This window comes from Paralichthys olivaceus, chromosome 11 (genome assembly GCF_024713975.1).
Source record: "Paralichthys olivaceus isolate ysfri-2021 chromosome 11, ASM2471397v2, whole genome shotgun sequence".
In the NCBI taxonomy this organism is placed as follows: Eukaryota; Metazoa; Chordata; class Actinopteri; order Pleuronectiformes; family Paralichthyidae; genus Paralichthys; species Paralichthys olivaceus.
The window spans coordinates 19096978-19120533 of NC_091103.1; the positions used below are offsets into that span (position 1 = coordinate 19096978).

The 23556-nt window shown below is 40.3% G+C and overlaps 1 protein-coding gene across 1 annotated transcript; it reads right to left on the reverse strand.

The window, feature by feature from the left end:
* Positions 1-207: 207 nt before the first annotated feature.
* Positions 208-23527, reverse strand: socs9 (suppressor of cytokine signaling 9). The gene is made up of 14 exons (XM_020088249.2): positions 23343-23527; positions 19305-21061; positions 16342-16409; positions 15786-15843; positions 14822-14909; positions 13220-13298; positions 10326-10381; positions 4716-4803; positions 4455-4492; positions 4178-4405; positions 2328-2448; positions 1208-1458; positions 665-763; positions 208-384 (listed from the first exon to the last, which is right to left on the reverse strand). The coding sequence occupies exons 2-14, from the start codon at positions 20915-20917 to the stop codon at positions 223-225; spliced, it is 2949 nt and encodes a 982-aa protein (XP_019943808.2). The 5' UTR covers positions 20918-21061; positions 23343-23527; the 3' UTR covers positions 208-222.
* Positions 23528-23556: the final 29 nt, after the last annotated feature.

The window sequence follows — 23556 nt, forward strand, 5'->3', positions numbered from 1 at the left end:
CTGCGAATGGATGAAAGCTGAGACTATGCTAACAAATGACAGGCCTTTGGGGTTATTTGTGCAGAGTGAACAAGAGGTTGGAGGACAGAACCCGGAGGGATTCCATTGGTCCTCATAGGATGACCATAACTAGCCAATGGCTTCTGTAAAGAAATGTATTTTGTAAATAAGAACCAAACCAGAGATGCCAACCAAATTTCAGAGTCATTGCAGTGAAATTGATTAATCAACAGTGTCAAACACAGCACTTATATCTAATAGAAGTGAAACTGAAGACTTTCCAGCATCAGTGGCAACCAGCAGATCGTTCATCACTTTATGGAGTGCAGTCTCCGTCCTGTGATTTGCTCTAAATTCCAACTGAAATGTCTCAAAGAATCCATTCTAGTTTAAAAAAAAACAGTAAATTGTTCAGCAACACCTTTTTCTAAAGTCTAGACAGAGAAAAAAAAGAGCAGCTTGGAATTTATCATCCCTGAAGTTAGCTTCCAGAGGTTTCTTTTCTCCGGAAGGGTTTGAGCAAGTTTGTTCTTAAGTTATCCATTCAACACTCAGATTTTAATTATGAAGAGAATATAAAGGCTGACAGATCCATATACTTTGTTCAGATACCTTGCAGGCAGGATGTCCACAGCATAAAATGAAGGCTTTATTTATTGATTACCTCAGTGAGAGTGCCCATAAATATTGAGTCAAAGAACTGGGGAGTGGTTTTAAAAGAAATGGTTGTGACCTGTACTAGAGGGGGCTGTTCATTCTCATGCTGGAGACTTTGTTGATAAAGAAGGACAAAAATTCAATTTTGACATTTGGAGGAGGTTCTGTGGTTAATATCATTCAACAAGGTCTTGAAGTTGTGTCTTTTCAATAAGGTCAGAAAAATATTGTGTTCTGGCATTTTAACCTCTCCATTAAAATTTCTTACTGAGTCCTCTAAAATGTCAAGGTGCACAGTGTTGATTTAGTGCTTTCCACTTTTGCCCTGCCCAGTGACACTCCCACTTTTGGACATATAAACTGTCCAAGGCAAAGAAGCTTTAGAGGGTTTATTCTGTTCAAATGAAGCAATTTGTTGAAAGATTTGGATGCAAGTATTATTTTTCTTCTAGGACTGAGACAACATCTTGACTTAACTAAAGTCAGACGTAAACAAGACACACAAGGAGGTGGGTGCAGGGCCAACATTGTTCAGAGTGGTCCTCTATACCAGATCTCCTGGGACACTTCGAAGTTGGGCTTTAATGCAGTGGTAAGCCTCCAGTAAGGTCCGCAAACTTAGATCCCTAATGCTGCAGAAGCTTAAGTTAAAATATGGGCAAGACAAATATAAGTACGCCATGCCATACATACAAAAGCCAACTCTGACATCACCCATATTAACAAGGTCCTCTTTAGATGTTGGTGGAACAGGACATGCTGATGACAAGTGGACGACATGAACAAGACACATGTGGACAACTGACAATACAGAAATGAAGGAGTCAAATTTGTTTAGAATAATAGTTAAAAATACTATTGAAGCTGTAGATTGAGAGGTGCAGAAACAAGGGGAACATGCCTGAGCTGCATAGAGATACTGAGTCAACCATGAATGAGACTCCCCAAGCTCAGTGACAAATGATCCATTCAGATGTTAACACTTCTATTCACTATCGGATGGATGGATGGCGCAGCCTCAGGGTTCTGTGGACTCTCTGGAGTTATGCAGCCGGTCATCACTTGAGTTTGACTTTGACTTCACCTTACTGTACTTATGCAGCCGGGCTCAACTACTGTAGGTCACTGTTACAGTTTCAGAAAGAAAAGTGCAACCAGCACCACCACAGGCAAACAACCCATTCAGCTTGTGCCGAAAATAAGTCAAAGTGCCAGTAACTAATTTAGAGACATGCAGAGGTCTTAATAATATCCAGAGGAATGTGGGAGACAGATGTAATGTTCATGTCAAACAGAACAAAACCAAACAAAGTGAAACGGTCAAATCCTTGCCTGAGACTGCAGTGAGCTGTTGTACTGCCCTAAAATAACATATCTAACACCTTTTTCATTTGCAACTGTCTTTCAAACTTAGCATTTAACTATAAGAGTATCCAGATAAATTAGATCCCAGACGAGGCTGAATATAGCGCTGCTGGGAATCCCAAGAATGATATTTTGAGTGTGAACTTCGCTTGAGGTTGCACCACCAATTAAGGGAAAATCAGCCGATGCTGCATTTAATCAGCTGACTTGAAGTGCTGGTTGTTTTTAAGTTGCAGAGGCAAGACCAAGAGGTAATTTGACTAGACACGCACAGAGCATGCTAATGACTGCGTGCGCTTCGTTACCTCTGCCCGTTGAAAAGAGGATTTCTGAACACATCTTTCGATCACTCTTCCTTTTGTGCGACTTAAGCTCCCTACCATGTAAACTTTCTCTCGAGTTTGCTGCATAATATTGTTTACACACCTGAGGCCATGAAAATTTGATTCCCCAATTCAATTATAAGAACGCCTTTGCAATGTCATTACCACTGGCTTCCCACTTCATTTACCAAGCCCTGACATGACAGTGATAGTTCAGAATGAGAGTCTCTGCTGAGGAGATGGAGATAACAGAATGATTCATGGTCTTTCAAAAGAGGTCACAGCTTCCTGTGCTTTTACGACAGGAATTTGGGATTCCCTCAGTGCATGCAGTGAAGGGCAGCGAGCCAAGCATCCCACTTGGCATACAAAATTAGTTGTGGTGTGGATAAGGACCAAACACCTCACCTCAAAACTCATTATCCTGAACTCCAGTTGTGACATCTAGGCTCACTGATAAGCACAAATGGAAAATGTCTTATTTTAGAAAATGCAAACATCCCAAATCTGTAATATTTGAAATGTTATTACTTTCAGAACATGAAACATATCAAATAAACTGTGATAACAGATACATATTATTGTTTATAAGACTGACCGTGGCAACATGTGAAAAAAGCAAGACATTCTCTTCTAATAAAACACAGGCATGTGAAGGTTAAGCACAAGATGTTCCCTCGTCCGCCCTGTTTCTAATTACTGGGCCAGAGCGTGAGAGAGCCGTGCTCCTGCAGCTGCCTGGTGACTGCAGTAGAAACCAAATCCTCTCTGCTGTCTATTATAATGAAAGTGACCAGACCCTCAGGTACTGTCAGTGTGTCTGACGAATTCTAACTTTAACCCACTTTTTTCTCATGAAGCAATTCTCGATGTCTGGGGAATAAACCAAAGATAGCCATCGGGGTGTGTTGTTGTGTTGACAATGTGTAAATGTGCAGGGGTTGCACTCATGCACATCATGACACTTGTATTAAATAGACAAGATCATTAATTAAAGTTCTATTTTAATGAGACTGTCATTGCCTCCTGGCTAACAACCTACGTAATAATGTACTGCCTAACAGCTACATATACCATCATCATTGCAAAGTGTTGACCAGTGGAACATGATGCTTCTTGTTTGCCACAGCAGAGTTCGGATTTTAATCCAGAAAGAACCGGTTACTCGTTACTTTCATTTACACAGCTTCATATATTTTCTTTACCAGAACGATGCAGGAGGGTTTTCAAAAGCTTGCAGATACAGTACAGAAATTAAACTGCTGCATTAAAATTCAATCTCATCAGATAAACTGAGCGCTGCTGGGTTCCTGCATCGCAAAGTTTTTCAACAGATGTAATCAGTTTTTGTTTTGTGGTACCCCCCACTCACTCATAGAAAAAATAAGAATGATTTATACATTTAATTGTATGCAGTGCTTTTCTTTTTATCGTATTTATGGTATACTTGTTTTACTTAATTTTCTTAAATGTTAAGCTTTTAGTTGAAACTGTGGAAACATTATAAAAGACGTAAAGAGCAACCTTTAGTAGTTTTTCCTTTCATAATCCATTTAGCACAGACAACTTGAAACAAGATGCTTTCACTAGCACAATTGTAAATTTAGCTGAACTGGTGTAATACTGGTGTATTTTTTCCCTTTAATAAAATTAATTTTACTTTATGGTCTTTTTATGTCCTCTTCAGTAAAACCTACTCTATGTTGGACAAAATGTAGATACCTTACAACACAATGTGAAATTCAACATAGTGGAAACAAACAGATGACCACTGTTATCTATAGATAACGTGTGGTCATTACTCATGCTCAATCATGTATTTAGTTTTTCACCAAATCATACTCTTCATTTTTCTTCATTTGGATGGTGCATTGCATTCTTCCATGCAGAACGGATGCAGCTAAGATATTTGCCTGAGGACAAAACATACGTGGAGGAGGGTGAGCGTGACACAGAACCGGGGTGACTCCAGGAGAAGCAGGAGGACAGGAGAAGGAGCAGCCAAGACAAAACGTGGAGCTTGTTCCTAAACAGGGGCTGTGTAGCTGGGGAGGAAATGTCTGACACAGACACAGACAAGTCCCTGCAACGGATTCAAACACCACTAACCTCTTTTAACACCTTCACAAGAATCATGTCAAACTGCACTGAGAGAGTCGACAGATGAGAGTACAGTGCAGCCGAGTGCTCACATCAAACCCCACACACACAGATGGAAGGAGAAAACAGCTACACAACTCAACATTTGCAAAGACAAGGCCCCCAATGTACACGCTAGAGACCAAACAAGTAAGTCCGAGTAACCCTGTGTATTGATATCTGAATATGAAATGAACTCTACTGGGATGTGAGATTTTGGTCGTATCGCACCTCTAATCCAGTCCACTAGATAACAGTGTTGTTGGGATGCTGCAACATGCAAATTCTCCACAAAAGACATCAGAGATAAGCAGCAAACCTGCCCAGAGGCGGCTAAATATTGAGTCACACTGCCACTATCCCATTAAACGTTAGCTTTTATCTGAAAACCCCCTGCCCTCGTAATTATCGGTAGTTTGGAGCTCAAAAACAAACATAGCATCCATTGCTGGCAAACAAAACTCTTAGGGACAGTCAGTATTTGATTTATATGAACACTGAATATAAGATGTACTGAGGGGACTATTGAGAGTTTACACTCATCTAACTTTATAGAGCTCAACAGCATAGTTCCGGTCGTAAAAATCCAATTCATTTTCTGCATAGAGATTTTGATTATCAGCCGTGTTGTTGTGCCCATTAAAGGTGGATTTACCACAAGTTACAAGGCAGTGAAACAATGTTAAATGCTCCTGTAGAGGCCACGGGTTTGTGTGATATCAACTGTGTTTCATTTGCAATGTACTACACTACCCACAATCCTCAGCAGTAATAGTGATGTCTGTGATTGATGGAGCTCACTGTTACCGTGGAAGTGCTCATCACAACCGCAAGAATCAATGGGCTGTGATCTGATGTTACATTATGTTTACCCCAGAGTGACCGTGGTTTCTATTTTAAATGAGATGAAAAGAGTCAAAGAGAGTGAAAATTACAAAGTTAAATTCAAGAAGAGAAGTGTTAGAAGTCATCTGAAAGGGATCATTTGCAACGGTTTATGGGATGCGTAGTTTTTTCACACTCAAATATAATTACGTACACAGTCTTGCGCCTTTACCTTTTTTCAACATCATTCATTTCTCCAAATCAAATGTTTTGTGATCATGATTCATCTTGTAGCTGCTGAATTTAATTTACACATTTTTGACAATAAACAAAAGCTAAAGATTTTGTGAAAATAAACGTCATGCCACAACCATCTGACACACACACACACACACACACACACACACACACACACACACACACACACACACACACACACACACGCTTACTTAGCCCCGTACTGTACCTAAATATACGTTTACAGATGCAGAGTATAAATTGTTAATCCAGCTCCAATGCATCACAGCTGCAAGAGGATACAACCAAGATGCATGTACAGAAAAAAAGGCTTTCAGAGATTGACACATTAGGTTGCTGCCATGTTTGCAACTGACAACCATATTATCACGTCTCACCAATCCACATCAAACAATAAACTCAGGCTCCGGTATCCAGCATAATTCCACATGACTGGTTTAATTCAGTCAACAACTGGTTTTCAGCTTTGATTTGCCAAAGTGAACAAAAATCTCATAAATGACTCATAAATAGATAATAAACTGAAAGACTGACAGAGACGTCCATCATCTGAACGGCTTGTTGACAGAGAGGATGAGAATAGGAGCTGAAGTACATATCACAAGATTGTGTGATATCATATCACAATATGGTAAAAACGTCATGAAAAATAAACAGTGTTATACATGAGATTACTAATTTCAGTCTCTTCTCTTTCCCATTTTCTTTCAGACATCTTCACATGGTGGCTTTGCAGACAGCTGTCTGGTGCACTTTCACTTTCGGTGTCAACAAAATCTCTTAATATAAAAAACCTTTATCTCATAAAAGCAGAATTCAACAGAATGCAGCGGAAGACAATGAATAAAATGTGAATTTGCAGCCTCCACTCAGCTTAAGAAACAAATGAAGAAAACATCATGTCTTTGTGGAGCAATAAGAAAACAGATTCACGCCGTATTTCAATCATGTTCTCCGTGGAATTTTTCACAGTTGGTGGTTTGACTCTATTTAATACGTCATCTCGACGTGCACTCTTCTTCTGCAATGCTTTAATAGCAGCTGCCTAGAGAATCAGCTCCAGCAGCTGCTTATCTTGATGAACCAACTCCTAACATTCCCAGCTGTGGATGGAAATGTGCACTCATTCACGTTTTTTCTTTTGCTAATTATTACCCACAGTCTCCATCAACACTGCACTCACACATGCCCTGTTCCTTACTGTCAACTGAATCAGGTTTTGTGACGTAAATGTACATTTTTATAAAAATAAGAGTGTGAATGTTTTAAAATACAATTTGCTTGGAATTACTTTAGATGGTAACATGTTATTGAACAGTAGCACTGCCAGTCATGGGATTTGTTAAAACATTTGTCATAATCATGGTCTTATGATCAGATTATTAGTGTCTCCTGTTTCCTAAACTGTGCTCATTCATTGTTCTCGTCCTCTCACTGACCCGACACCTTCAAACCTTGTGGCAGAGTCATTTCCACTGAAAATAGGACAGCACACATGTCTCAACGTCACTTTTTGAGAAATGAAATTTTCAAATCTGTATTTTTTACCCTTCACTACAACAATTGAAGCCCGACCATCACATCTGCCCCTATTTCAGCCGGTAATACATCACACACAGCAGCAGAGATCTTTGGGCCTCGCTTGTCAAACATGAGAAAAACGTGTTCTTGTTGTATGTGCATAATCAAGAAGTACACAATGTCCCAACTTTGCTTTAATTCCTGGCTCAAGAGCAGGATGCCCAACATACTGGGAGCAGCAGTGTAAGATTTGGTCTTGCTATGGTTGGTGAGAACAAGCAAATGAATTTCCTGTCCTCACAGCAGGTGAAGGATTTCTAAGACTGCCTCTTGGTTGAGATTATATCTTTCAAAAATGGATTTTGGAGTATAGACTATTGGCACATTTGATTTTTCTCAGCACGACACTGAGCAGGCAACAGCTTCTTCTTTCTTTCCCTCTATTCCTCATTTGATTCTGAGCAGCACTGTTTTAAATGGGCTAGTTTAGACAGATTTGTAGTGTATTCATTATCTTTAAGCACATTTATTATTTCTCACTTCTTTGACCCCACGATAAATACTGCTAAGCGTGCTGTCCTACATTTGGGAGCAGCTGATTGCCGTGAGGAAATTTCCTTGGACGCAGTTGTGTTGCTTTTATTAGAAAGGCAAGTCAACAAAGGTCTCGTAAAAATCCACATGGCTCCATTTTCCTTTGAACAGTGTTCATAAAGTGAGCTTCACTCGCTGTTTTGCTTGTACATCTCAAATGGGACACAAAGCGTTATTGTTCGCTCAATGATACAATATGAGACACGGTGTCAGGTCAGTGTGAGCAACGACTTTGATGGAACACGACTACTGTCTAACCAAGCAAGTGGCAGGCTGACATTGTAATGGAAGTCGTTTATTCAACAACACCTATGTTTACTGATCATGACGAGGAAATTCCCACAGCCTTAGATTCTAATTACAACAAAATATTAGAGCCATATCAAAGAAAAGGAAATCGGAGATTTCACTTTTGGAAGATTACTTCTCTTTGAAGAACTTTTATTGACATCTTGTATTCGTCTGCCTTTTACAGTGTTTCTGCAAAGTTACAGAGTCAACAAGATAAATTTCAATGTCATACTTTTACATTTCATTATCATAGCAGCAAAAACATGATGGAAAGCCTGTCGGGATAGTTTGGGCTATAGATTTGTTAATTATTACCATGCGATACGATTACATACAATAAGATATGGTACGATACAAAACTTTTTGATATGATCAATTATGGAATGATTGGTTACGATACAAAATGAATAAATTAAGATGAGGTTGACTCCGACAACTCAGTTAAATCCATTTAGGTTTTTGTAAAAATTGACATTTGCCCATAAGACTTGAGTCTTTTAGCTCATGTTGCTCACCGTGGTGACAGTGGTTTGCTAGAGGCCTGATGGTGCTGACACTTTCATTGACTGACAACTGTTACACTCAAATATCACTCCTGTTATACCGAATGTATAATGTTGTCTGGCAGCCGGCAATTGGATACAAACACATTTTATAAAATGACTGCCTGTGGCAGGCACGGCTTTTTAAGACTTTTTAAGACCTGCAGTTTTTACTTAGTCCAACCCACACACAGAATATCTAGCACGGTGGCCCTGACAGCTCAATACACTGCAGCTTAAGAAAACACATGCAAATTCAGAAAATACACAACACAACCAAACAGACATGTGTGTGGCAAATAGCGCAGATAAACAACATCACCTTCTTGTGCACCGTGGAACAGTCCCTCCAACAACTAGAAACAACTCTGTGACAGCCACGTCACACCACACTCATTAAAACCCCTCATACCACACATCATTACACACTTCTCCTCTCTGCTGACCTAACAAGTAACACAAAATACACAGTCAAAAAAACTGTTGGCAGCCTGATTGGAGCTGGATTCGACTCCCAGTGTCCCGGAGACACGCCATCATGCCAAGTTATAATGTGATCAAATCTGTTTTTCTTTGTGTTGCCACACCTACTCTGCACAGCCACGGCATACTCCTCCAACTCCACCCCTCTTGGCATAGCCTGGTGCAGTTTTAAAGTTTTTACATGCCAAGAAATCACAAAAATGGTGCATTGCAGGCCTCCCATTCCCCCCCACAAACAAGGCCTTAGCTCTGTTCTAGTTCTCTCCAACTTAGGGCACAGTCTAATATAGTAAACGGGTTTTAAATAACTATACAGGCCCATTTACAAAATAATGGTGTGTATTTTATTAAACAGCTTTTCGGGGTATTTTATTCTCCCTCAAAAAAAAAAACACCAGTCCAAGTTCTAATTTGTTCTTTTTTAATGTGGCATGTCCTCGTTGCACAATTCAGTAACAAGCACAAAATGTAATATTGTGTCTGTCTCCACATGCTCAGGGTTATTGTTGTTATTCTATTTACTAAAAAGGTCACTGTTACGCTTTGACCTTAATGCTAAGAAGGAAAGCATCTATTTCCTTCCCAATGACTCCTGTCAGTGAGAATTTAAACAAGTCATTATGCAGCATGTCTGCAGAGATATCTGTTTATCTAAATGTGAGATACAGGACAAAAAAAACAAAATGAGAGGAGTAAGGAAGTTTGTCGAAAACATCTGTTCTGTCTACAAATAAAGAGAATATGTAGTTTTAGTGACTTCTCTAGAACAAAGCTGTGTTTCAAATCACTCAGTAATAACTATAGAGTGCACTTTGAGTTTGCTTTTTTGCAGTGCTGTCTGAATGATTACAGAGATTTTATGCACTGTATCTAGGGGACTCATTGTTTCCCACAATGCATCGTGACACATAGTGTACAACCAACGGTCACTAATGGAGCAATATATACCATCATGCATTGCATTTGCAGCGGAGAGACAAGAGGTGCGAGGGCAACAGGAACAGCACGACCTGTCGTACAAATGTGAATAGAGGCAGAGCAGCACAATACAAACTGAGGCAAACAAATGTATTTCTATTTAAATATGGTGATTTATTTAAAAATCTATTGTGAGATTCTTCACCATTGTTGTTGTTGTTGTACGTCATAATCTTACGACAGTGATGTAGTTATTATCCAAAAGCCTTGATGACATCATAAGGCGGGTTCACATGTACTCTCATGTGTCTGTCATCATCACTTTCTTCTCCTCTTGTGCATGACAACGCATTTTTTTAAATTTTGAAACTGAAGTCTTTCCTGATTTTCGTCGTTTTAACTCGTGCACCTGACTGCAAGCTGAGTTTCCCACCTGGGATGATAAAGACTGAACTGAGCCTAGGCCTGAACACAAAAATAAAAGATATGATATAAGTCAGGAAAAAGCTCCTGCCATCAATTATCGGTTTTAACATAAAGATTCATACCATGAACTTTAGTGTAAAGTAGAATTTTCTGTAATTATATTTTCACTGAGTAACTGGTAAATCTAAAATGCTGCATTTCTGTCCTTATTCTGCCCAGATGTTCCCAACACAAAATTGAGATTAAAATAACAACTTCTACAGGAGCTTCAGAGGCTGTCATAGTACATTACACAACTTAAACTTAATTTAGATTTGATTGCCGTATTTGCTGGCGTCAGTGAATCATCAGAAGTGAAAACGTGCCTGACAGCATCTGACTACAAACGATCAAACTGATGAAATTAACCAGATCCTGTGGACTCTACACCAGCTTCCAATTAAATATTGCACAAAATGCAAATACTCCCAAGATATAAATCAGAGTGATTCTGTCTGCATGTATATACAGTGAATGATAGTCAGGGCCACACTTTTTGCTGCAGTCTCATGTTGCCACAGTTACACATACACACACTTATTGTAATGTCGTTATTTTTGTGTGGGTTTATGTTTCATATTTACTCTGTTAATTAATTTAGGGGCCAGTGTGACAAAGTCAGATTAGTTGGTTACCCGTCATCTTTGGGCTTAACTCAGGTTTTCTAATATCATGTAGCTGACTCAATTTTAAAACAGGTTACCATGGTGATGTATGCTGCAGGACCACCTGCTGCATGGCCACCTGCCTCAGAGCGAGTTGACTTCAGGTTAGTGTTCATTTACACTAAAGTGACAAATAATAAAGAGAAATATAGATCAGGAGAATAGTTTTGGTGTCTCAGGCAGAGAATTAAGGTTTACTACACTAAATATAACATTGCAATACATATAATGAACTTTCTGTTAGTTTTGACAGGATCCCTGACAGTGTCTCTCTCTCTCTGATGGAGGGTCAACCACAAACCTATGACTGCTTTTTGGGTACGAGTGCTATGTGTGGTTTTCTGATCTTTACCCCAACCACTATAATGGGTCCTTCACCTGCTCTGTACAACCTCGCTCTGTGTCACGTTCACCCTCCTCCAAGTTTGTTTCTGTTGCCCTCATGCACATTTGCTGCCTGCGTTTGTGTAAGAAAACAAATAGTTGCCTTGAATGATGACTAATACATGAAACGATAGACATTCTGCTGTTGTCACACTATGTATCGTCATGTCGCACAACCCTAGTCGACAGTGCTTGTGTAATTACTCTCTCTGCAGAGAAGGGAAATAAAAGTTCCTCAGTGCAATCAGTTTAAATCAGTTTACTCTGCACGCTGGGATGTTAAACTAGTTTTTCTTTTTTCCAGCTTTGATTGAGTACGCTACAGAAATGAACTGGACAACAGAGGTGTAAAACACTCTCCACGGCATGTGTTGTGCAAAAATGCATCAATCACTGAAAAAAAAAGAGCCACTTGGCATGTAAGCAATGTCAGGTATTAGGCTGCCATACGATTAAAGCTAATATGTGCTGCTCTTTGCTCTGAGCGAAGGAAGTGAATTATAAGATCCTCTCTACCTCGCCTCACTCAAGCTCATTCCCCAAAACGTGTCAGTCATGTTGATGAGGTGCCTACCAGACTGAAGCCTACTTTCAGGTAATAACTAGGCCTAAAGCTGCTGCAGGCACCGAAGAGGCAGGCAGTTAATACAGGCAACCTACATTTAAAAGCATAGCTGACATTTACCTTTGTTTTTGAGCCAGTCACGTTAGCTGCTTGTCACCACAGCTCCCGTTAACATGAGAAGAGTGGGGTTTTTATGGTGACATTACCAAATGTAGACTGTGCAATTTATCTGTGTTTGGATGGCACTGCAGCATTTAACATAGTAAGAGCTTAATTTTACACATTGCATGGTCTTATTTTATCCCAGTCGAGTGAACAAAAGATAATTACACTAATTCTGTGAGCGAGACCCACATGATGGAATAAGGCAGATTTACCATCAACAGCTAAAAATCATCCCAAACAACAATCTATAACCCAGAGTGCAACACAAAATGTGACCGCACTTCAACAATTAAAAACCATGATGCTGATCAACAAACCAAGTGGCTCCAAATGCCCAACACACACATGCACATTGTCGACAACACAAGAATATAAATAGCTTGTAGAGCTGAGCTAATGTTCAGGGGAACATAGTGATGCTACTTTTAATTTCAAAAAATGATTATATCATAAATGCAGGATCATCTGAGTGGGTTTCAGAGCATCTCATCATATCGTGTAGTACTTGAGAGTCTCATCATCTAATATGTCCATCATGCATTGTGCAGCATTGTGTCGAATAATTCACATGAGACATTAAGTATTGTTTCCCACAGAGTGTGACTTCAGTGTGGAATCTATCTAACAATCCAGTCCATTATATATATCAGGGACTTAGCAACCATTACTTCCACCATCTTTTGTCGTCTTGTACCACACTTAACTCGTCCCAGGTACCTTGTCTCCATATTTACACTGGTTGTCCAGTTGTCCAGCTGACTCCTGCTAACTGGCCAGGAACGAGCATCGGGCATGTTTCTCGTTGCTTCTGATGTCTTTTGAGAGAATGAAAATATATAGTATATTTTGACATCTACATCTTCATCACCATTTTTTTAAAGATATCCCCAGATACCCCGAAGGCTCCCCCCTTCTAGTAGGTACAAAAACAGGTTTTACCTACACAACCAAAGCAATGGCTGCTGGGATTAACATATGTCAATCTAATCTGACATATTTACTACCAGGTTCATTTTAGCCCATAATTTCCCTATTATTTCATATCCAGTCATGTCACACCATGAAACTTCTTGCAGTGTAGAATATGTATTGTAGATGGGTCTAACTGTACAATTTGTTTCTCAAAAGCTGCTCTGATCTATAATCAAACAACAAACATGTACAAGTACAGATCTCAATTATAAAACAGTGTTTACATTATTATGGACACATGCAAGAAAGCTTACCATCTGCCTGCAGAGGAGGATAATTGATGAATGGAACAGGGTAAATGGTAAAGCAGTGCCAACAGATGCTAAGGATGGATAAGATCTGCTATGATGAATATGTGGTTGTTGATATCTGTGTTATTTAGATATTGTATATTTTAAGTAATTGTGTGGGTCTAGCTGGTGTTTTATGACAAACAAACCCAATTAACATTGCAGTTCACAGCAGCTCCTGAGTCATAGACATTTTGTTATAAAATGTGAAGCACGATTGTAAATAAACAAGTTAAAAGAGGAATTAACATGCGTGCTGTAATGCAGCATGATCTGAAACAGGAAGTAAAACAACACTGTCACCTGCTTTATCTGACAAAAAGAAACATGATATACTTCCGTCATTTCATTTACCTGAGTGATTCAAAAATGATCATAAGAGGCTTTTTTCACCTCTCAGAATATTTGACAGGAAAAGCACAGGTTTCATTAATGAAGCTAATGGTGACTTAATTCCTTTTGGCTGCTTTGATCCGTCTATTGTGCACGCTGGCTCACTGTCACGGCTTATTCTTAATTGAACCGTTGTTAATGCTATTAGCGACACCTGGGCTTCTGCTACTGACAAGTCAAAACGCTGCCTAAAAGAAATCCCCACATTTAGCTCAATTACTAATATATACAAATTATATTGGATACAAGAAATTAATCTGTATTCATATATTAATGTAAATCTAAGATTTTCTGTCACATCTTATTAGCTCCATCGGGGAGGTTGTGTTTTCATTTGTTGGTTAGTTTGTAAAAGAGATTACTTAAAAACTACAGACGAATTACCATGAAACCTGGTGAAAGGATGCAGTGTGGTTCAGGGATTAACCCATTCAATTCTGACGTGGATCCGGATCATGGGGAAACGTTTTTTCATTGCGAGGAGGCATTTAAAAAACAAACATTTGATTTCTCAGAGAATAATACATGGGCCATGAGAGGAATCAGGAACATTTAAGAGACTGATATTTATGTGTGTGCAATTTGTTGAAGCTCCAAATAAAAATCTGAATCCAGAGAATTTAAATGTGGTTTCATACGGGGACTGTGAGTGAAAATCCAGTTCTGATTTATTTTTAAAAGTCTACTGTGAAACAGCAGATTGCAGCCATTACAATAACAAGTTTAAAAATGACTCCTCAACATGGCTCCTAAAAGAATGCATCCACTTTAAGGAAGTAAAAAGGCAGACAAATAGTTTAATAGCAGGTCACTGCAGACTAATTTGCAGTGGATGATTCATTTGCATGAAAACTGTGTGCATGATAGAAACAGAGGGGATTTGTTCTGGTTTGTGTGATCTGCGTAGAGTCTGGATCATTTAGGTGCCTGCACTCCACCAACACATTAACCTGCAAATTAAACTTTCTCACTCTGACAAAATGCTAAAGGGATGGAAAATGAATACCTGGGAGAGAAAAATCTTAGTGAGGGATGACTCTAACAATACCTGGCTGCCAAGGTCCACGCGTTCCTTCCTCATGTGTAATTTTTCACTGGAGCACAACAGTCAATGCAACTGTTGTGCAACAGCATAATTATCCACAGAGAGCAGGAGGTATGTAGTTTAATTTATCATTTGTGCAATTATAAATGCTGCCTTGTATTAATGATGCATGGACATTGTGAACGTGTATTATAATTAACCATTCTTCTCAAAGCAAACAATGCTTATCTATAATTATATCTGTGGCTCCATTACAGTCGGTACGTTCAAACACATTGATACACATTAAAACTACATGCATCAAATTATAGGATATGTTCATTTGCAAAGCTTCATGAATCATCAAACGCCATTATCTGTCCACTGTACGTCCCCCTATTATTTCCATGCTGTTGGTTGATGACTTCATGGGCTGAGGCCTGGGATATTTGCTGCGGTGTGTCATTTACACCACTATCCCATCAATCTGGGTTGTATCACTGGCTAAACTGTAGCACGCCCAACACCTCCATTATTCCATCAACATCCTGTCAGTGTGGACGAGAGTGAAAAGCACAGGCAGCGAGGGACTGTGCAGGAAGGAGACACGCAGATTGAAATGAGAAAACTGTAGCGAAGGCCTCATACGAGATGCAAGAGAGAACTCGAGTGCATCTGGATTGTAAATAGGAGGGAGAGGAAATATGTTGTCAAAGGCTTGCTTCCAGGGAAACAAACATCAAACGAAGGCACCACACTAGGTGACAATGTACCTCCTGGGGGGCGGGATTGAAAGACTTTTAAAAACTGAAAACTTTAATACCTCAGGAGTGACTTGCTTGGTTTTGACAAGAGGTGCCCCGTTTGAAATGGTGCGACATGAAACAGGCAAGAATGTTCCTATTCATGTTCAAGGTTGAAAATTCAGCTGGATCTCTTTACTGACCAAAAATAACTCCCTCTCTGCTGCAATGTTTCCTCTGTCACAGAAATGTATTTCTCCTCTGTGGGTGGATAAGAAGAATCATGTCTGGCTGCATACATCTTGCAGGAATTTGAAACCAGTTTGATAAGCCCTCCCCTGAATTAATGTCCTACATACACACGCCACAGCTCACGTGGATGAGTTAAAAATCTATATGGGTCTACGTACGGCCTTCAAAAGCACAGACTGTCGCTGTGCATGTTCTCACTCTCAAATAATCCAAATCAAGCCCTTTTACAGCATTTGTTGGATTATGAGCGGCAGATTATTTTGCAAAGTAGTTGTCCCCAGGTGTTAAGAACATTCCAATCTTATTCTCCACCCCATGATGCTCAACTGTAGAGATTAGGCTCAATGGAAAATCTCACTGAAAGGAAGACAGTGGGGGGGAGAGGTCCAGACAGGCACAAACACACTGAGCATGAGTAGCCAATCAGCTTTCTGCTTTGCACGGGCATGCTGTCCTCAATGCCTATTGCTATTGCCCCCCCCCCCCCACACCCAGGACCAGTAATACCTGCACGATGAGAGCTACGGAGCTGCCATCTGCAGGCGCACTCAATCCCACCATCTCGAGAGCCGCCGCTGCAAAACACACCGCAGCTCTTTACAGCCACCTGCTGTGCTGCACGTAACACAGCAATCTGCACCAGCTCCAACACTCAATGTCTAGAAGAGCTGTTTGTTAAAGGATATAACCAACATGCATAATCAATGAGATGCTTAATCACATATTGAGCTTGTTAACACTTTATTTTACAAGTAATTTCCACATATTGTTCAACGGAATTGTCCAAAATCGGACAGTTTAGGTTGTTTAGTTGTGTTGAGTTTACACAGTTGATGATTTCCAGAGGTACACTGGGAGAAACCAAACTACATATTCATTCATTATTGATTAAATATTGATCACTCTGTTCTCCATATGTTTGACTGAATGCTTACTGGTAGAAAATTGTGCTCATCTGATCTGCTGTGCACTCTAACTCTCTAGGTTCCACTTGATTGGAAATTATTGATTGGAAATGTGCCGTTTAAACCAATAATTAGCACCGCATTACACATAAGTCATCTTGCATATAATTTAGCTATCACCTTCAAAATAATTACAGGAAAACCCAGACTTATAAACTAATTCTTGTACGTTTATCTGCCATAAAATACCAGATTGTGATGTGGTGGAATATACAAGACAAAGTCTTTAACTGTCACAGGACTGAAATTGCATGTACAGAACGTTCATAGTACCGACCACTCTTGTGTATGCATGACAGGTCAAATGTCTTCCAACACACTGAACCGTATTTTATACTTTAGATTTTGTAGTGACTTAATTAAGTATACTAAGGTCAAAGGTCTGGACTTTGCATTTCAGATGCAGACTTTAACACTGCCTTGGAACCGCTGTTTAAATTATAGCATCTTCATTAGTGGCTGAGTGCCTGTCATGAATAATTTGCTTCCAGCAAATCACCCACCCATCTCAAGGAGGAAGAAGCGTATCAGAGCGGTTCAGGGGGTGAACGGAGATCCATTCTCAATGCTTTCTTATTAACACCAGGGCACTTTTCTTTTGTGATTATTACTTACTGCATTCAACAATTAGCTGCCTGGTCTCTCTTGTGTGTTTTCATTAGTACAAAAATGCTGCAAACGCACAGCAGTTGATGACTCTACTGCACAGGTAAATGTTGCAGTTGAATATTTGAATAAGTCCTTGATAATAATGTGAATTAGTCTGTCTAGTGAGAAATGTTTTACTCATTTGTGGCACATCGGTTTTATTTGCACATTCAGACATGCAGATCAATCGTCTTCCTTTCAATAGATTTACAGTGCTTTTGTAGAATAGCCCCATTTGCAAGGTTTAGAGAATTATTCTGTTTAAATATATATGTTGGTCTTCTGATAGTAATACAATGATTTTCTGTTTGTATTTGTGGAATTTGAGTAGTTGACATATTTTCCATTTATAATTTAAGATATCTATATATCTACCTCTGCCAATGAGGTTGTATTTGACAAAAACTGTCAGATGAATTGCTGGAATGGTGCATTATGGGTCAGGGAAGAACCCCACTCAGTTTTGATGCAGACCCAGATCTGAGGGCGGATCCAGGATTTTTTAAATAGGGGACTGTTGGGCCTTGGTGGAGGTTTATGCTTTCTGATACCATTCTAGTTTGTTATATCTTTTGCACAGTATTATGCATTATATCATATGCTACAAAGTGCAATTCACCCTGTACTCTGACATATTAAATTCTAAGCATTTGCCTCAGGTTCATAGACTTGCATTTCCAGCGGTACCTCTCCTCAGAGCCTTTAGGTTTTTAGCTTAGGTCGGATTCATCTCTTCAAATCTTTTCAGAGCTCACAGGCTTTTTTCTGTGTAGCCGACTTAATCTCATGATCCAGAAAAAGCCTACATGCATTCCATGTCCCATCATTTTCCTCTCAATTAAGATTCACCACTGCTAATTCACTATGACAATTTTATCACCGAACTGCTGGAATGAAAGATTAGTGTGTGCACACCCCGCCTCTTTAGAGCACAGCAGGGCTTTAAGCAACAACATTTTTAAGGATCTGGGTCTTCACGCTACATGCAAAATAAAAAAAGTCAGACCAAACCTCTGGATTGGGGACGAGTACACTCAAACCAGCACTGCAGCCAGATTTTCTGTGAAACAGTTCAATTTTTTACATTTGATACTTGTAATGAAGTCCACTGGCTCTTGCTGTGTGCAGTTTAACCTCAGGAAAAACAACCGATGGTTTTTGATGAAGGGGAAAACAAAGCAACCAAATTATGTAAAATCTGAACATATGGAATTCATTTACTATTAGTTGTGCAATATCGCTTTGCATCTTTTCCTGCAATGAAACTATAATAATAAGGGGAGCGTCTTCATGACTTCAGTGTGTGACAAATATCTATTCTGGATCAAACCTTCTCTTTCATAATAAGGACAGGTAGGTCGTGGACCTTCATCTAACCAGTTTCTAAGAAATTCCTAGGATCACTGTAGGAAATGATTTACACTTCCTCACCTCGGTAACAAGTAGGATACCTTGTCTGCGTTTGTTTCATTTTCCCAGCATGTGACTGATGAACAACTATTATTTTAATCATTTCGATTTCCACATAAGACACATTCCCCCATTGTAAGATAATAAAGCTGATTTAGTCATACTTGAAAACACAGATGATGATAGTTCTCTGAACAACACAGATCTAAATATAAAGGTTTAATCTGAGCATTAAGAACATGGAGCGTGAAAGATCAGTGAGATTACTCCTCATCAGTGGAGTTCATACAATTGTTAAGACATGTACAGCAGGAATAAAATAAATAAGAACAGTGCAGTGTGGGTTAAAACAGCCATAGAGTCAAGAACAAGTGTCATTGTTTAGTTCAATTAGGAGAGACCTTTCTTAAAAATGTATTTGTTTCCTTTGTTGTTCTTCATTCCCACCAGGTGTCCATTCGACGTACACGTACTCTCTGCTTATAGTGGTATTCTTTCAGGTGCTTTTTCAAAGCATTTGGAATGGGAAGCATATTAATGCCATCGTAGGTGGTACAGCTGCTAATGACCGCTCGACAGATGTGCTGCAGACTGAAGGGCTGTGTGCGGTGGATAGGGTTGGAAAGCAGGGGCTCGAAGAACATGCAAGAGTTGGGGTCCTTGTAGTGCTCCAGCAATCCTGTAACTGTGGAAGCGTGGAAGACACTGGGGTCGTGCACGTCGAAACTAAAATTGTGGTTCCACTGTTCAATGCGTGCATGAAGCGATCGGCCGTAGCGGCGGAAGCTAACCGAGAAGAGGTAGTCCTCCTGGGCAGAGTCCCGCAGTAGGAAAGTGCCCTCGGGCTTTCCCTCCAGCAACGTCTCTGCCTCATAGCGGTCCATGACCCCCCAGTAACATGGGAGGTTGGTAATTTGCAGCAGGTCTGGAACTAAACAGTGAATGTAATCAATCTGAGTGTGAATGCGGTAGCCATCTTGAGATTGTTGATGTTCAATCTGAGGAAGTATGGCTTTGGAGGGCATGTTGGTCACTGTAACCTCTGGTTCAACCACAGGGTCAGAGATGGTATCGCTGGTGTGGACAGAGGCCGATGCTGAGGCCGAGGCCACCACCTCATCCAGAGTGTCCAAACAACTCTGAAGCAGGAGCTGGTGCTGCTGCTGTCTTTGGAGAAGAAGCTGCTGTTGCTGTTGAGCAGAGGCTCTGTCGGCCCCTGCTAACTCATTCATACCGTGAGCAAGCTTAGGGCCATGCTTGTAGAGAGGGTTAATTTGGGCCGTCACCTCAAATGTGTGGATCTCTGCATTGGGGGGTGGCTCAACACCTTGCTCAATGCTAATTCGCCTGCGCTCTCTCAACCTATCGTCTACATCCTCCACCACAGTAGGCATGGCTGAAGGTGGGGCACTGCACACGACTGCAGAATCCAGCACGGGAGGCTGGGTAATGGGGGCTGTGTGCTGCTTAATGAGATACCACTTCTGAGCCAGCTCAGACCCTGCAGGGAAAGGGCAGTCATCCAACATCAACTCACTGAGATGGATCTTACGCCTTGAGGAGACGCAGGCGGCTGATGATGACAGAGCCTGTGGAGCTGGTGCTGCTGCACTGTGCGTCTTTATTGGGAAACACTGCCCCATTGCATCTTGGATTTTTTGCCGGAGAGTGCGACTGCTGCTCGACCCTCTGCTGTCACCTTCATTTGACGCAGGCAACTCACTGACAGAGCCGACTGTTTCCAGTCCAGGCCTGGCTGCTATACATTCTTGTCCTAGTGAAGAGGCGGTGACGTCCAAACCTGGCCATCTCCAGCTCTCCCTCAGGGAACAGGAAGATTGGTCACTGCTCTCCAGATCACTTAACAGCTCACCATACTCGAAGCCATCACTGACAGGTCGCTCAGCTGCTGATTCATGGCAGGAAAGGCCCTTTTTCTTTGCCTTTCCACCTTTCCGACCTGTATCCCGTCTTTCCTCTGACCGGCTCTGTCTCACCTTGGGACGAGCCCCCCTCTCTCGATCCTTCCCTCGGTTCCCTGATTCATTTGGTAGTGACATGATGGATTATGGGGTGAAATGGCAACTGTTGCGCCGCTCCAGGGAGTTGCCAAGCGATGACTTATTAGCAAAAAGTTTCCCATCCACTTCCCTGGTCTGAGATGCCATTATCGTTGTCCATGCATTGTGGACCTACAGACTAACCTGCAAAACAAAATGAGAGTGCTGCTTAAAGCCTGCAGGTTTTGTTTTTTTCCCAAAATAATTATATCGTTAAAACTGTTTGAGAGAGATGTTAATTTAAGACACGTACTTGATGATCCTTTTTCATATGTTTATATTTGATTTTATTTGAAAGCTGTATGGATAGTGGTTATTACAATACACATACTCAACAAGTCATGTGACCAACCATGTTTATCTAACTTGATCCATCAAGATGGAACCTCATGTGGTGTAATTGTATTAAGTGAGAGAACATGCTTTTACTGGATTTGAAAGATTCTATGTCTCCCAATCATATTATTAGTATAACACTATTGGACATGATTTTAAAAGGAATATGAATGTGGGAGTGGAAAACAGCCCAACAACTAATTGAGGAAACTGGTTTGGTTTGTAATTTCTTTTCAATAGTTGAGGTAATATGCGTTATCTACAGATGATTAGGTTGAACTGTGTTAGTGGTCAACACAACACAATTTGCTATAAATGAGGCAAGTTTGGAGCTCTTGCTGTTGACTGGTGTCTTAATTATGGAACAGCCATGCATGCTGTTTGCTTTTTCTGTCAAATTGAGCAGGTTGCACAAGGAGCTTTTCTGGTCAACCACCTGTTGTCTGGGACCTTTATTCCCCTACCTTTACTCAGCTTTTGAAGGAAAGCATGTCAAACCATTTCAATTACATGCAAGTTTATTCAGTGATTCATGTAAAATGGACTGTGTAAACTAAAACGCTGCATAGTCAAATTGTCTCGGCAATAAATTACCTCATATAAGACATGCTCTTAATCCACCCTGGCCTTCATATAATTATCATGGCAACAGGGTCATTTAAAGGTACAGTGTGTAGAATTTTGTGATATCTAGTGTTGATGTTGCAGCTGAACACCCCTCACCTCACCCTCTCCTTCCAAACATGAAAAAGAAACTGTGGTAGCCTTTAATTGTCATAAAAACGCAAAAGGTGTTTAGTTAGTCCAGTCTGGACTAATGTAAAACACATGGCGGCCTCTGTAGAGAGGGTCCCCTCGATGTAAATACAAAGTATTTCAATATAAAGGGTATTTTCTGGGGTAGAGAAAACTACAATTCATACAATTTAGATGAAACGAACTAGTAAAGACATCATGACGATTATTCTACATTAAATTTCTGTCATTAGTTCCCTTTCACCTAAATCTTACACACTGGACCTTGAAGTGTTCAACACTAGAAACATATATTGAAAAAGAATGTACTATGGATTGCAGTTCTCCCCATGAATGGTGGCAAACTAGTGCTCCCTTAGAGAAATCCCTTATAACAATGTTCTTTTTTAGAAATTGTCAAAAGTTTAGTAAAAGAAAAGTTCATGGTGCAGAGAACTTCAAAAGTCTGTTTCCACTTCTGTGGTTTTTGTGGACAAGACAAATCTGTGACTAACATCTGGAGTTTGTTCCTGAAGGCTGAATCATAAACAACACAGAAAAATCACCAGAGAACATGACATCACTGTTATGGATTAGAGATCATTGTCTCAATCCTGTGGCTTCTTAACTTTAGGAGGAAGTTTATATTAGCTCTGAGGTTTAAATTACTTACATCCATTGTTATTCTCTAAACCACAGTAAATTCTACCTTTGAAAAAACTATGCCTCTGACAGAGGGTCAGAAACACAGAAGTTACAGTTCAACAAATAAGAAGCTCCATCTCTAAGTAACATGAACTGTGAGGCTGTTTATTTCCTGGAGCATGTTTAGAGCAGTTCCCCATGTAGAGTTACGTAGAATCTGTAATTTTATACACTGACAAAAGAAAATAGCCCGCTACGGCAGCTAGCTTTGTGATGTAAAAAGTTAGGTAGATAAGAACTGAAGCTATTTTAAAAGTCAAACCCTTTTTGACTGTGAAAAGACTTCGATGTCTGTATAAGCAGAGAGTTTAAAAGGTTTAGTAAGGATCCTGGTCAAAGAGATGACGCTCTGTCCTCTCACCAATCTCACAATCTAGAGATAGTGGAGCGTCATTAAAAGTAAATACTTTCAACCATTCCCACTACTCTTTAAGGTGGCTGGAGTTAAATCCTAACTGAACGCAGATGTCAGGTTGTTCAGAAACACACGCGACTCATAAACATATTTACAGCAGAACACAGCGAGCGACAACACTGGCGTTAGCGTCGTTAGCAAGCAGCTGTGGGCGGCGGGCGAGCTAAGTTAACTAGCCACATGCTAACTTGGATACTTTTGCTCTGTAGGGAGGAAACGTCGCGTTGTACTTACAGCTACTCCAGTCGAGCTTCATCAACGACGTCGACTGAGAACATCCCGTCGCGGCCGGTGTCAAAGTTTGCGGACGAAAGAGCTTTTTGTTTCTTCTTGGACGAACTAATGACGCTAACAAGGCGGCTAGCTCAGGTTAGCTTGATAAATGCACTGCTACCGAGCCTGCGGTGCGACCCGGATGTATAAAAGTAATGGGGGAGGGAATGAAGAG